The sequence below is a fragment of the Bos indicus x Bos taurus genome, chromosome 5 (genome assembly GCF_003369695.1).
Source record: "Bos indicus x Bos taurus breed Angus x Brahman F1 hybrid chromosome 5, Bos_hybrid_MaternalHap_v2.0, whole genome shotgun sequence".
Taxonomy (NCBI): Eukaryota; Metazoa; Chordata; class Mammalia; order Artiodactyla; family Bovidae; genus Bos; species Bos indicus x Bos taurus.
This window is the reverse complement of record NC_040080.1, coordinates 92,982,875-92,996,335: the sequence shown is the minus strand read 5'-3', so window position 1 is coordinate 92,996,335 and position 13,461 is coordinate 92,982,875. Positions and strand designations below refer to the sequence as shown.

Below are 13,461 nucleotides of genomic sequence, written 5' to 3'. Positions count from 1 at the left end.
GGCGTGCTGCGATTCATGGGGTCGCAAAGAGTTAGACATGACTGAGTGACTGAACTGATACATTAATCCCATTGTCCTTAGCTCCTGAAGCCCCTAGTTGCTGTACTTTCTTCTCTCCACCTTTAAGATCTTCCTATATTTATTATATCTGTCATGTCCAGGTTTCTAGTTGTGGTAAGTGGAGTGAGTTCACACCATTTCTCCTGCTAGAGCAGTGTCAGAAGAAAGTCTGTCTGCTCCATCTTTCTGGGTAAGAAATACTTAAATATTCTTTTACAACATGATTTTAATGCTCATGAGGGTGATGGGGATTGGCTTTCTGCTTTCTTTGGGCTGATTCCTCAGAGATACATGCCCCAGAGGCTTGAGCAAAGGCTCGTGGTAGCACTGCCCCTCTGTGGGAAATGGGACTGACTTAGTAACTGCATGAAAATTAGATAAGGGTTCAGTGGACATTGATTCCCCAGGTGAGGGCAGGGCCAGGATATGAAATGCAAGGGACCCACTATTTGAAAAGCCACTTAGGAGAGATTTAAAGGTAGGTACTGAGGATCCTGTCCTTAGGAGAAATGCTTTCAAGGGTCACTGAAGCATCTCTTTGTCTCCTCCATGGCTTCCTGGGAACCCTTCCTCCACCCCAGTTCTGCGAGGTAACTAAAGAGGAGTAGAGGGAAGATGGGATTTGGATCTTGTCCTCAGGAAACTTTCTGGCTGTTTGGGAGTATTGGCACACACCTGGAACACAGGTAGAGACAGGGAGTTAGCATAGATAATCGGTACAGTTTGGGGAAGCTGGCCAGAGAGGAGTGGCTAGACTGGGATGTGATCAGAGAAGGTTTTCCAGGGTATCTCTGTGGCAGGTTCCCAAGGAGAGAAGGCCAGTGGGGGAGAGGGGAAGTCAAGGCCATGTAGGGGGAGGGCACTCACACACTGCACTGCCTTCTGAGTGCGAATACTTGCTTTCAGCCCTTAGGGAATGAGCTCAAGGCCCACGACAGCAGTCTGTATTGAACAGTTTTGCTGAGACATACGGGTCTGAATCACTGACATATGGAAAGGAATCAATTAGGGAGTGCTCCTGGCTAGGACACTCTATGTCCTCATCACAGCACAGCCTTGTTTCACGGCTGTGAAGTGCAGAGGAAAAAACCTTAGTGTCTAGGGAAAGAAGACTGAAAAGATTGCTAAGGACTATGGCTGATAGTGAAATTGAGACTGTCCAAGAAAATGATTATTCTTAAATAGAAAATAGCTTTTTTTGTATAAAAAAGAAGAGGAGGTTGAATTTGGCAATTGCTTGGTACAATAGTTGTAGAAGCATCATACTGTTATATTATAATGCAGAGTAAGGCCAAAATCTCTGCACAGAAATGGAAAAGAGGGATTGGCAAACTGTTCATTTGAGCACTTGCCTAGTGAAACAATTGCATTTTTACGGAGGAAAGTATGTACTGTGAATGTATTTGGAATTGGGAATTGTGAAACTCTTGGGTCATATAATTTGGTAATATCAAGGATCTAATACAATTCAAATGTCTACTCTCTCCCTTAGAATTGTGAACCAGGTTTCTGTCTTATTAATTTATGACCCCAGAACCTAGTTTAAGACCTGGGATAGAGTCAACTCTCAACAGAAGTGTGTTAAATGAACAGACAGATGGATGAACAAACACATGAACGGCTGGCTGGCTGGACAAACAAATAAGGCCTGCAGAGCTTCGAACGTGGGGTCAGAAGATCAGCCAAAAGAGTTCTCAAGACCAGGGCCTGGTGTTTGTTTCCTCTGGGACTCATACAAAGAAAGGCTCATGAAATGTGATCCTCAACTATAACAGCAAACGTATGAGTTCCTGTTTTTCCATTTGTGGAAGGTGGACCCTCACAGCTCCTCTCCAGGTCTAGTGAATTAAATGAGCTTCTGTATATGAGGAGCTATTTTAATGCTGGAAAGCGCTGCACCAGTGTGAGCCACTGTGAATGGTGACAATACCACCAGACTTCAAGGTTAAGGGTGGCAGTGATGGGATAGTCCAGAACAAAGTCAGTGTGTGTAGCGAAAGGTGTGCAGGGCAGCCTGGTTGGCACAGAGGAGCAGGAGACTAGCCTGGGAGGGCACAGAGGGCCCTGCAACCAGAGGACTGGGCCTGGATTCCTGGTGGGCTCATCTTCCATGGCCCAGGCCAGCCATGAGACTGCCTCCGGGAACCCTGGGAAGCCAGGCCGCGGAGCCTCTTTCTAACCACATAAAAGCAGCTTAGCCAGGGTCCTGGGTGCAGCCCATCTGATTCTGGTACAGTCGTGAAATCTCTCACAGATGCTGCTGTCAGTTAAAGGTCTCCCCTCTGCGCCCCCGCAGTCTGGTCCCCTCAGTCCCATGCCCTGGGGAAGGGCAATTTTGAGGTTGTGACAAACTTCCCAAGATCTTTCTAGGGATAATTCAGTCAGCCTAATTATCCCATGTTAATTAGATAAGACTCAAATTACAGGAGCAAGGCTTGCAAGCCTAGCACTCTGGGAGGTTTAAGTTATTTGCCCAGTGTCTCTGATTTTGCTGGGAAAAAATGATTTGCTCTGGGCAAACTAAGCCCACAAATTAGGGCAGTGGCTCCCTCCTGAGCCCTATAAAGGAGGCATCTGAGACCGTAGGCTGGTAAGCTACATCTCACCTAAGGGTTGGCATCTCTTTCCAGCTCGCTGGCCTCCCCAGCATGAGCCGCCAATTCACCTACAAGTCGGGAGCTGCTGCCAAGGGGGCCTTCAGCGGATGCTCAGTTGTCCTCTCTGGGAGCAGCTCACCCTCCTACAGGGCAGGGAGCAAAGGGCTCAGCGGGGGCTTTGGAAGCCGGAGCCTGTACAGCCTGGGGTGTGCCCGGAGCGTCTCTTTCAACATGGCCAGCGGCAGTGGGCGGGCAGGGGGCTATGGGTTTAGCCGAGGCCGAGCCAGCGGCTTTGCCGGCAGCATGTTTGGTAGTGTGGCCCTGGGGCCCATGTGCCCATCCTTGTGCCCACCTGGGGGCATCCACCAGGTCATCGTCAACAAGAGCCTCTTGGCTCCCCTCAATGTGGAGCTGGACCCCGAGATCCAGAAAGTGTGTGCCCAGGAGCGGGAGCAGATCAAGGCTCTGAACAACAAGTTCGCCTCCTTCATCGACAAGGTGGGAATTCCTGGAGAAAGACAAGGTCTGTGGCAGCTTAGGATATCTAGAAATTCTAAGGCCCAGTTCCTCCTCTCATGGGACCCAGACCAGCTCAGACTCTGGTTGAAAGACAGACTCATAACCTATAATACACCCTAAACTATAAAGCAAGGCAGATGGGGATCAGTGGTACGCGAGAACAGCAGTTCTCAAAAGGGGTCCATGAGCCGCTATCGGTCAGCATCACCTTGGCACTTGTTGGAAATGCACATTCTCAGGCTCCACCTCATACCTACTGAACTACAAATTCTGGGAGTGGGGCCCAGAAATCTGTGTTTTAACAAGCCCCCTGGTGATGTCAAGACACTCTTACGTTTGAGGACCACTGAAGAGCAAAGGGGTAGGAGGGTTTGGGGAAATAAACATTTCCCAAGCTTAGGGGAGCAGGGGAAGCTCACCACGGGTGACGGTGAGGGAGGGCAGTGATGCATGAGTAGGAGTTTGCCAGACAGAGGTGGAGAAAGGCGACCTAAGGAGAGGGAAGAGTCACATGTGGCCTGATGGGACTTGTCTGAAGAGTAGGGAGAACTGGGGTTTGTGTGTGCTGGATGAATGGTGGGAGAGGCACTGGCACATTGGAAAAGCACAAGAAGGGAATTTGGGCTTGACCATGTAGGTGATGTGGAACCACTGGAGGGTTTTGTGTGAGGGAATGGTGGAATGTTCGTAGATTGCAAATTGAAAAGGCTGGTTCTCCCCCTGGGGAAATCCTCTGAGGTCATAGGCAGCCAGAAATGAAGAAAACATGGGAGGGCTCGAGACCCCAGATCAATTGGATACCGGCCTCTGGCTGGGCTGGGAGAGGCGGTGATGGAGGAGACAGAGTAGGCAGAGCACAGGCCAGGCCACCAGAAACCCAGAGAAGGGGTTCCTAAGAGCGTGAAGGCCTGTATGGCCAGGTTACATGCCTAAGGACTCACCCAAGAAAGGTGGATCAGGCTAACCATCGACACTGGTCTGGGCAGGTAAGGACAGGTGCATAGGAGATAGATCTTGATGAGGGGCAAGCAAGGATAATGAGGCCTCTCCTGATGTCAGTGGCTGATCCCCAAAAGAGAACTGCAGTCAGACAAAGGACCTGGGTGGGAAGGGGTAAGAGAGTCATTTTCTGAGGGATGAGGCTACGTAACATAAGGGAACACAGCTACTGTCCAGGAAAGAAAATTCCCTGACTTCTTGCCATTGACTATTGGTTGGCTGGATTCCAGGTGAGGTTCCTGGAGCAGCAGAACCAGGTGCTGGGGACCAAGTGGGAGCTGCTGCAGCAGCAGGATCTGGACAACTGTAAGAACAACCTGGAGCCCATCCTCGAGGGCTACATCAGCAACCTGCGGAAGCAGCTGGAGATGCTGTCGGGGGACCGGGTGAGGCTGGACTCAGAGCTGAGGAGCATGCGTGATGTGGTGGAGGACTACAAGAAGAGGTGAGTGGAACCCTGCGCCCAGGCTGACCGCCTCCTGGGCCCGGGCTCTCCCCACAGGCACTGAGATGTATGCCTCTGGCCTCAGGGGCACTGAGCTCAGGTGAGAGTGACCCATCCTGAGATCCTCTGCCCAGATAGGATCAGGGCCTTCTCTGGGTGGCCAGGTGGGTTAGAGAGGGGACAGCCAGCATTTCGGGCAGTGGGGAGGCTGTCCTAGTTGGTGGCTCTCTTGCTCCCCATTCACAAGAGCCCAGGTGTACATACCATAGCCTCTCAGGTCCTAAGCTTGCTCAAGTTGCCCCCAAGTTCCCAAGAACCTACCAGCTGGGCAGGGAGCTGGACTTTCCATCGGGCTTCCTTTCACTTCCCTCAGATCCTGGACATTTAGGCCATGTTCTTTCCTCCTGTCCCAGGGGACAGTCTGACTGCCTTGGGACTCACACTTGGCAATGGGGTGAAGTTATTGATAGGGGTGTCAGGCAGCTGGGGTGACACAAGAATCATGACTGAGAGAGGGGCAGTGGTGTGTTCCTGTGATTTGGACAGAGAGGGAGGAGGAAGAACCTTTTCACTCTCCAGGCTTCAGAGGAAATCTAGACCCAAGCCATCCAGTCCCCAGGTCCAGGAGGAGGTTGCTTCAAACCCTGCCCACGACACTGGCCACATAGTCCTAATGAGTTGGGCAGATTTGCAAAAATGTAAAATAATATCTATTAAAAGGTACATAACATGGGCATCGCATCTCTTCTTTCATGATGAGAACACACCCACCCACACCCACACCCACACACACCCTTCTCATTGTGATGCTTCTCCTGCAGGTATGAGGAGGAAATAAACAAGCGCACAACTGCTGAGAATGAATTTGTGGTGCTTAAGAAGGTGAGGACAGGATGCATGTCCCTCGGTCCAGCAGGGTGAGGAGTGTAGGAGGTGAGGAGTGTAGGGGGTGAGGGAGGTGAATCAGAGGAAAGACTGGAGTCTCTCCCCACTGCAGAAGGGCCCGGAGCTGAAGGGCACAGGAGAAGGTGGAGGGATTTGCGGCTTGGGGACACCTTGATGTTTACCCAGTGCACTTCACTTTGTTCAGGCCTATGTCTTGTGTAAATGGGCAGGAGTGCAGACGTGGACAGTCACTCCCAGGCCACGCCCATGGTGGCTTGGGGAAACAGCATATGCTTTGAGAAGGGCTGCAGGTTCACCTTCCAACTCTGTCTCTGGCCACCTTCAGCTCTGACCACCATGTGACTGACCATAGGGAGGTAGGGCTCTCTCCCATACTCTCTTTGAGACAAAGTAGGCAATAAAAAGATTCCATTCTTGGATGGGGCAAGAGGAGTTCCGGAGGCATAAGGAACCTGCTCAGGGTCTTGCAGTGAGTTCGGGTGGGGGTCACTTCTTGACCCCTGTGTCTTGATTCCATTTTCTGGGGCAGCTAGTCACTGAACTGGGTGTGGGGGGCCAGCGCCTTGGAGACCCCTGTCTGGGCTTGAAGAAGGGCGATGTCAGGGGCTCTCTGGATTCCCCTAGGACGTGGATGCAGCGTACATGAGCAAGGTGGAGCTGCAGGCCAAGGTGGATGCCCTGGAGAGAGAAATCAAGTTCTTTACGTGCCTGTACGAGGGGGTAAGTCTCCCCCAGTTCCTGTACCCATCCTGGCTCCGTCGTCTGGAAGGACAGATGTGTGAATGAGTGGTTACTAACTCATCAGGAACTTTAAGAGCCCAGGGAATCTTCAGTGTTGGGATGCTGGGAGTTTTGTAGAGCAAAGCAAGTGACACCAATCTGGGTACATCCAATGATGTGTGCCATCCACTCCAGCCTGGCCACCAGCTGTCCCCTCTCACATCCTTCAGGAAGCCATGGGGCCCTAAGGGGTCCCACTGACCCTCAGCCAAGCATATTCTCACTTCTGCTTGTCTTCTCTTTGCGGCTTGGGAATTTCCTCGGGTCTAAGCACGACTCCCCAGGGATGGAGGTGAAAGTCTCACACCCTTTCTACCGCCTCTGTGACCATCTGGTTTCAAGCCTCAGCCTGTTGGCCCATTCATGGGCTCTCAAATGTCCTTACTGTCCCTTGTGTGGTGGCCAGGCTGTCTCGCCTCCACCTTCTGCACTCCTGACCGATCTCAGGTGACAGTCATGGGGGCTGGTTTCTTCTTGGGCTACTTCAAAACCATGCGGCAGTTTTAGGTGTGGTGTTGGAACCTCTGGACCAGTGAACTCCATTCTTGGAGGTTTTGGGGACCACAACTTGAGTCTATTTGGGAGGGTCTGGGGAGCTCCCTGCTGGGGCAGGCCCATCACCTTGGCACATTCTTCTGCTCACAAAAGGCATTTCAAGCTTCCTTGTTGCCCCTGCAGGAGATTGCTCAGATGCAGTCCCACATCAGTGACACATCTGTCATCCTGTCCATGGACAACAACCGGAACCTGGACCTGAACAGCATCATTGCTGAGGTCAGGGCCCAGTACGAGGACATTGCTCTCAAGAGCAAGGCGGAGGCCGAGGCACTGTACCAGACCAAGGTGAGCTGCACAACTCTCCAAGGTCATGTGTTCTGGGGCCTCTGGTCCATCCCATGACCCACCATGGCCTACATGCTCGCTAGGAGCACAGCATTGTCCAGGGTGCTGGGGAAGCCCCAGAGAAGGAAGAGATGGCAGCTCTGTCCTTAGGAACCATGAAGCCATCAGAGAAAACACACAGCTGAGTGCAAATGAGTGTGTCACAGAAACACGAACCTTGGGGAGACAGAGGTTAGGGAACTAGGTCTGGGTGGGGCAAGTAGGGAGCCATGTCCTTAGAGGCAGAGAGTTTTGAACTAATTCTGGGAAGAAGGAAAACCTGAGTAGTTAGAATCTCAACTCCCTTGTTAATGACAATAAATTATGGAGTCTCATCTGAGATCAGGTCACTCCTATCTTTTCATTCAAGCCCAACTCCGAGGAGAAAGGGGGAGGTTTGAGCCCCTTAGATCTTGACTCCTCTCATGGGTTGTGGGTGGGGAAATGAGTCTTCAGATAATTTAGTTTCTCAGATCAAAGTGGTGACTTCCTAATTGTCCTTGAGGTTTATCAGGTTCCTTCTCAAGGGAAACCCACACTCTTGAGACCTTATCTTGCCCCTCCCCCTGCCCCCTTGCTACCTCAGGGGCAGAAAGATTTGACCTGCAAGGGTGTGAGGAAGGGGGGCTTTCATGGCCTAGAAGACAACTCAGGCCAAGGCTTCTTGATAAAGGTGCGAACTCAAGTCCCCAGTCCCCAAATCTTTCTACATTCCAGCTTCCAGCCAGGATCAGGGATGGCTATGTGGCCCAATCATTCTGGATTGTCAGTGACCAGTGCTTAATCCCAGATTCCTTCTAGAAGAATTAGGCATAAACATAATGTGGGTTCATTTTTTTCTTGAGTTACCCACACCAGGATTTCTCCAGCTCAGGGCAAGCACTCACTGAGCAGAATGGCATCAGTGTCATCCCAGAAACAGTACTGTGAATGCTTATTATTACTCCCCTCTTGAAGGTGAAGAAGTGGGGTTCAAGGAGTTTAAATAACTTTCCAAGGTCATTTAGCTGATAAGTGATGGAGCTGGGTCTGAATCTACATGTCTGATGTTCCATAGCACTTAGACAGAAAGTCAGGAGGTGACTCTGGTTGAGGAGGATTTATGAGAAGGGCTTGGGATCCCTTGGGAGCTGAATGGCAGGAGTTTAATCTCCTGTCTCAGGAGGAGATGACTTGGTGTCAGAATCAGGGACTTAGTGCCCTGGTGAGGAGGGCTACTGTGCAGAGATGCAGAAGGCCACCTGACCTGGCACCAAAGATAAAACACAGGAGCGCAGTGAGAAGCGCCCCGTACCTTCCAGGGAACTTGGCATCTTTAAGAAGAACCCTGACTCTAGGACCATGCTGGAGCCAGATATTAGACAACTGGCAAGCCCAACCCCTCGGAGACAGACAGGCAGTGCAGAGTCACTGGAGTTCTGAATGTCACCTGTTCTTTGTGTTCCCCTTATGTCACTTGTCAAGGTCATTTAGCTGGTAAGTGATGGAGATTACCATATTCTGGGGTAAAAATGGAGTACTCTCTGTTGATTATTCAATGGATGACATCAAATGCAGGAATAATCCCAAACTAATAGATGACTCCAAAGATGACCCATGGTGATAGGATATAACCAAATCTACCCCCGCACTCCCATACGCACAAAATGTGCCTCCATGTCCAGCAAGACTGCCAGTAGCCTGGAACTCAGTTGAGCTATGAAGGGGAGGAAGTCCCAGAAAAAATAGGTTGGTGGCTCATCAGCTCCCTCTTTGGTTCACTTATTCATTCATTCATTCACCAGACCCCTATTCTAGCCAGACTCTGTGCTAGATACTGGGAATTCAGAAATAAAACTAAAGGTCCCTGCCACCCAGTCATTCTGAGTCTGATGGGAAAGACATTGAAATGTGTGGTCATAGTACAGAGTGGTAAGATCTACAGACTGGCATGCCAGGGACTATGGGCACAGATGGGCACCCAAGCAGGGACCAGTGAAGGCCTCCTGGAGAAAGTGAGTCTGCCCTGGCTGAGCTGGACCTGATTCGGGGAAAAGAGAGGATGAATGGGGAAGGGTTTTTTTAGCAGGAGGGAGGGGCTCGTGCACAGACTCAGAGATTTAAGAGCACATGGGCTCCTTATGGAACCTGAAACTGTTTGGCAGAGGTGCGGAATCAGGTAGGTGATAGATGAGGGCAGTAAGAACTGAGCCTGAAGAGCCTAATAGAGTCAGATCTCAAGGTACCTTGATGCCAGGCTAGGAGTTGTTTGAATCTTACCTTTACTTTGAGGCGCTATCAGCAGAAGAGTATCATAATCAAAGTTGTGTGTTGCAAAGCTGCAGTGTAGAGGATGTGAGACTTTCGACTGTCCTTATGGCCAAAACCTTCAGTGAGATCATCTCTGCTGAAGGCAGATAAATCAAGTCAAAGAACAGAAGTCTGAGCGGGAGGCTGTTGATAGGCCTGGTGAAGCTGGGGACCCCTACCCATTTCTACCACACTCCCCAGGCAAAGGCACGGCCCGCTAGGCTGAGCTTAGGTTCCTGTGTTGGCCCCTCTCACCCTAGTTCCAGGAGCTGCAGCTGGCGGCCGGTCGGCATGGGGATGACCTCAAACACACCAAGAATGAGATCGCAGAGCTGACCCGGCTCATCCAAAGGCTGCGCTCAGAGACTGAGAGTGTGAAGAAGCAGGTGAAGGGGCTTTGGGGTTTCCTGGCTCACTCCCAAGGGAGGGGTAAACTGTCAGTCACACATGCTTCCCCCATGTCCCTTCTTCTCAGGGTCTTCCATCTCAGAACTCCTTTCCTCAGATGGAGCCTCTGTTCTCATCCTTCCACACTTAGCTCTCACCTGAATCCTGGAATAATTGGAAAGGCCTTTTCAGAAAGCCAAGGGGCTGAGAATAACAAGCCTCTCAGTTCCAGGTTGACAGGACACTAACTCCATGGATGTGGCTTTGCTCTAGGAAGTGGGCAGGATAGAGCATGGTCCAACCACAGCAAGCACTTGGAGGGGGGCAGTGAAGGGAAGGGTACCTTAGAACACAGGGGCAATGCCACCTCCTGGTCCTCAGTGCTCCAACCTGGAGACGGCCATCACTGACGCTGAGCAGCGGGGCCACTGTGCCCTGAAGGATGCTCAGGCCAAGCTGGATGAGCTGGAGGCCGCCCTGCTCCAGGCCAAGGAGGAGCTGGCCAGAATGATGTGTGAGTACCAGGAGCTGATGAGCACCAAGCTGGCTCTGGACATCGAGATCGCCACCTACCACAAGCTGCTGGAGGGCGAGGAGTGCAGGTAGGTGATGGGAGGGCTCTTAGAATGTTAGGGCTGGAAGGACTTTTGGAATCCTCTGACTTAATTTCCCAGGTATGAGTGGCAGGCTGTTGGAGGGGTTGGAGATACTTTTTAGGTCACTTACAAACATAGCCTTAAACAGCATCCTGTCAGATAATAAGAGGTGATTTCCTTTACGGTTTTCTTTCCAATCTTCAGACTACAACAAGGAGAAAGCTTCAGCGTGGTGCTCTTGTATATATGACACTGACCTGACACTTGTAAATATCTCTATTAGTAAAGAGATGGTAGATCCTAGGTTCAAAGTCTCTGAGCAGACAATATCTAGCCAAAATTTTTTTGTTTTATTTATTTTCACTGCTACTGTTTTTGTCTTTTTTTGGTCCAGTGATGCCCTTTTTCTACGTACCCTGTTGATATAAAACTTCCTTTTAAGAGAAATACATTTTTTGTCATAGAAGACAGTCAATGAAAAATACTAAACATATAACAGTATGAGTTATATGTGATCATAGCAACAGTTGAAAGGGTAGTACATGAAGTGTTGACACTTGAAAATCCCCATTCTAACCTAGCATTATTTTATGAATGAGACCCAGAGAAGAGAACTTATTGGTCCTAAAGTCATAAAGTTAGTTCCTTAGTGGCAACTCCTGATGCCAGTATTTCTACACTTGTATTTATTCAGACAGTAGCCCCACAGGGATGAAGAAGTGGGCTGATGGGAAGCGCAGCAGGAGGGCCCCTGGGAGGTGGTGTTACCACAGGGGCTCCAGGGTTGCAAGTTCACACATCTCCTAAGGGGAGAGACCAGAGAGAGGTGCTTAGAGTCACCCAGGGCAGTTCATGCCACCTGGCCAGCTGGAGGACTTGTGGAGAACGCACTACCTGGCTGCTGGTTGCAGGCTGGGCTGAGGGTAACTCAGATTCCATGTGATGGAGATTCACCTGTGCCTTTTGTCCCCTTGCAGGATGTCTGGAGAATACACCAATTCTGTGAGCATATGTGAGTATTTCACACCCCTGAAAGAGTATTTTTAGCCTATTAATGAACACAAAGGAAGTGGTCCCCTACCACCAGGACCCCCATGGAACAGCCTGGGTTCTGCCTGCTAGAGCAACATTGTCCTAATCACCTCCTGTGCTGAGACCTGCCACCTCTTCCTTGATGGGGTCAGCTTCCCATCACATCCTGACGTTTCACACTTCCCCATTTCTGGCCCCTTCCCCAGAAACCTCACTCATAAGACTCTCAGCCCCACGCTCTTCTGCCACCCCCCATCCTGGCTTTGCTGCATGCCAGAAGCTGTGAGTAGGAAGAAGGGCACCTCCTCACCCGGAGTGAGACCCAGGTGTGCACAGAAACATCGTGCACAAGCAGTTGAGATGCTGCCCCAAAGGATTCAGCCTGGTCTCCTGAGAGAAGCCAGAAAAAACTCACCTGTATCAAGCACTCAGGAAATTCTTTGGAAAAAATTAAGAATGTCTTCTTAAGTTAAACGCAAGATTTGCTGGCTTACATGATGCTTAGGCGTCATCTGCTCTTTGGGGGGAAGCCCCTGCTACTCCTGTTTGTTCGAAGAATGAGAAGGCATTGGGCTTGGGGGTCCTGTGGGATCTGGGCTGATTCTCCTGGTGCTCAAGCTGCTCAGGAATTGAGCATATGTCACTAAAGCCAAGTCCCCAGTTGATGTGGAGTATTACTTAGGAGGGACACATTTAATCTAGTTAGAGCTGGGAGGCTGGAGAGGACTTTGGGTCAGTCCTGTCCTGGGACACACACTTATTAGTCCTCCCTCTGTCTTCCACAGCCGTCATCAGCAGCTCCATGGCCGGGACTGCAGGCACAGGAGCCGGCTTTGGGTACAGCGGCAGCGGGACCTATGGCTATCGGCCCAGCTCTGTTGGCGGGGGCTATGGCTTCCTGCTGGGGGGCTGTGTCACTGGCAGTGGGAACTGCAGCCCCCGCGGGGAGGCCAAAACCAGGTTGGGGAGTACAAGTGAAATCAAGGACCTGCTGGGAAAGACCCCAGCTCTGAGCTCACCCACCAAGAAGACCCCAAGATAAAGTGAAAGACAGCTGTCCAGACAGCTTGCTTTGGTTTCTCCTGGACTCCCTTTTTCAGGGATATTCCTCCATCACATTTGTCATCACCTCCTCCTTGCTTTTCTTCACCACTGTCATCTCTCGCAATTCTCTGCCTTAGTCTTTCTTAATGAGGAGTCAGGATGCTAGCCCATCCTTCTGCCTCCATACTTAGAGGCTTCTTAATGCAGCCTCCCCTTCCTGCAGAATTGCCAGGGATAAAGACTTGACCCTTTCCTGGCTGTAAGCCCCTCACAGATGAAGCTTTTGTCTCAAGGGCAATCCCAGTCCTCCTGCTTCCCCTTCTGTGCCCTGGTTTAGGTAGTTATTTGGCCATGTGCTCCTTGGGTACAGACAATTACAGGTCCCCTGACAGACCTGCAAGGACTGTCTCTTCTTAGATCAGCATCAGCTCTGGGGAAACCCTTGGGCATTAGCTGTATTTACCTTGCATGGTCCCTGCAGACTACAGCCAGGAGAAGCCCTGCTGACTGGCCCGTCGGTGAAGTGATTTGTGCTCTCAGCATGTGCGTTCTTGTCCTCGTTCAGGCCTTTCTTCCCTGCTTCCTCATCTTACCAATAAATTTATACAACTCATGCTGTTTCTCTCTCCTAAGGGAATCTACCTCTTAGGAAAAATCTCTTCTGTAAATAGAGGTCAATGTCCTGGAACCCGAGGCCCGGTGTCTTTCAAAGAACCCCAAAGTAACCTTTGAGCTGAGTGAAAGACATCCTTGCATGGATGGCAGGACCCCACGGTCACCTTCATTGGATTTTGTAATACTGAGGATTCATCTCTGTCCCCCATCTCCAGCAGATGAACCTTTGAAGTCACGCTTTTCTCAGGTCAATTCACGGGTGAATGGAAAATCTTTGAGAACGTCTAGATTGTTGGGACAGACAGGGAGC

General features: G+C 50.7%; 1 protein-coding gene across 1 annotated transcript; it reads left to right on the top strand.

Moving 5' to 3' along the window:
- On the top strand, positions 1-13,149 carry LOC113893180 (keratin, type II cytoskeletal 73). The gene is made up of 9 exons (XM_027542958.1): positions 1-3,155; positions 4,406-4,620; positions 5,442-5,502; positions 6,151-6,246; positions 6,985-7,149; positions 9,738-9,863; positions 10,246-10,466; positions 11,438-11,472; positions 12,278-13,149. Exons 1-9 carry the CDS (start codon positions 2,709-2,711, stop codon positions 12,532-12,534), a joined length of 1,623 nt encoding a protein of 540 aa, XP_027398759.1. The 5' UTR covers positions 1-2,708; the 3' UTR covers positions 12,535-13,149.
- Positions 13,150-13,461: the final 312 nt, after the last annotated feature.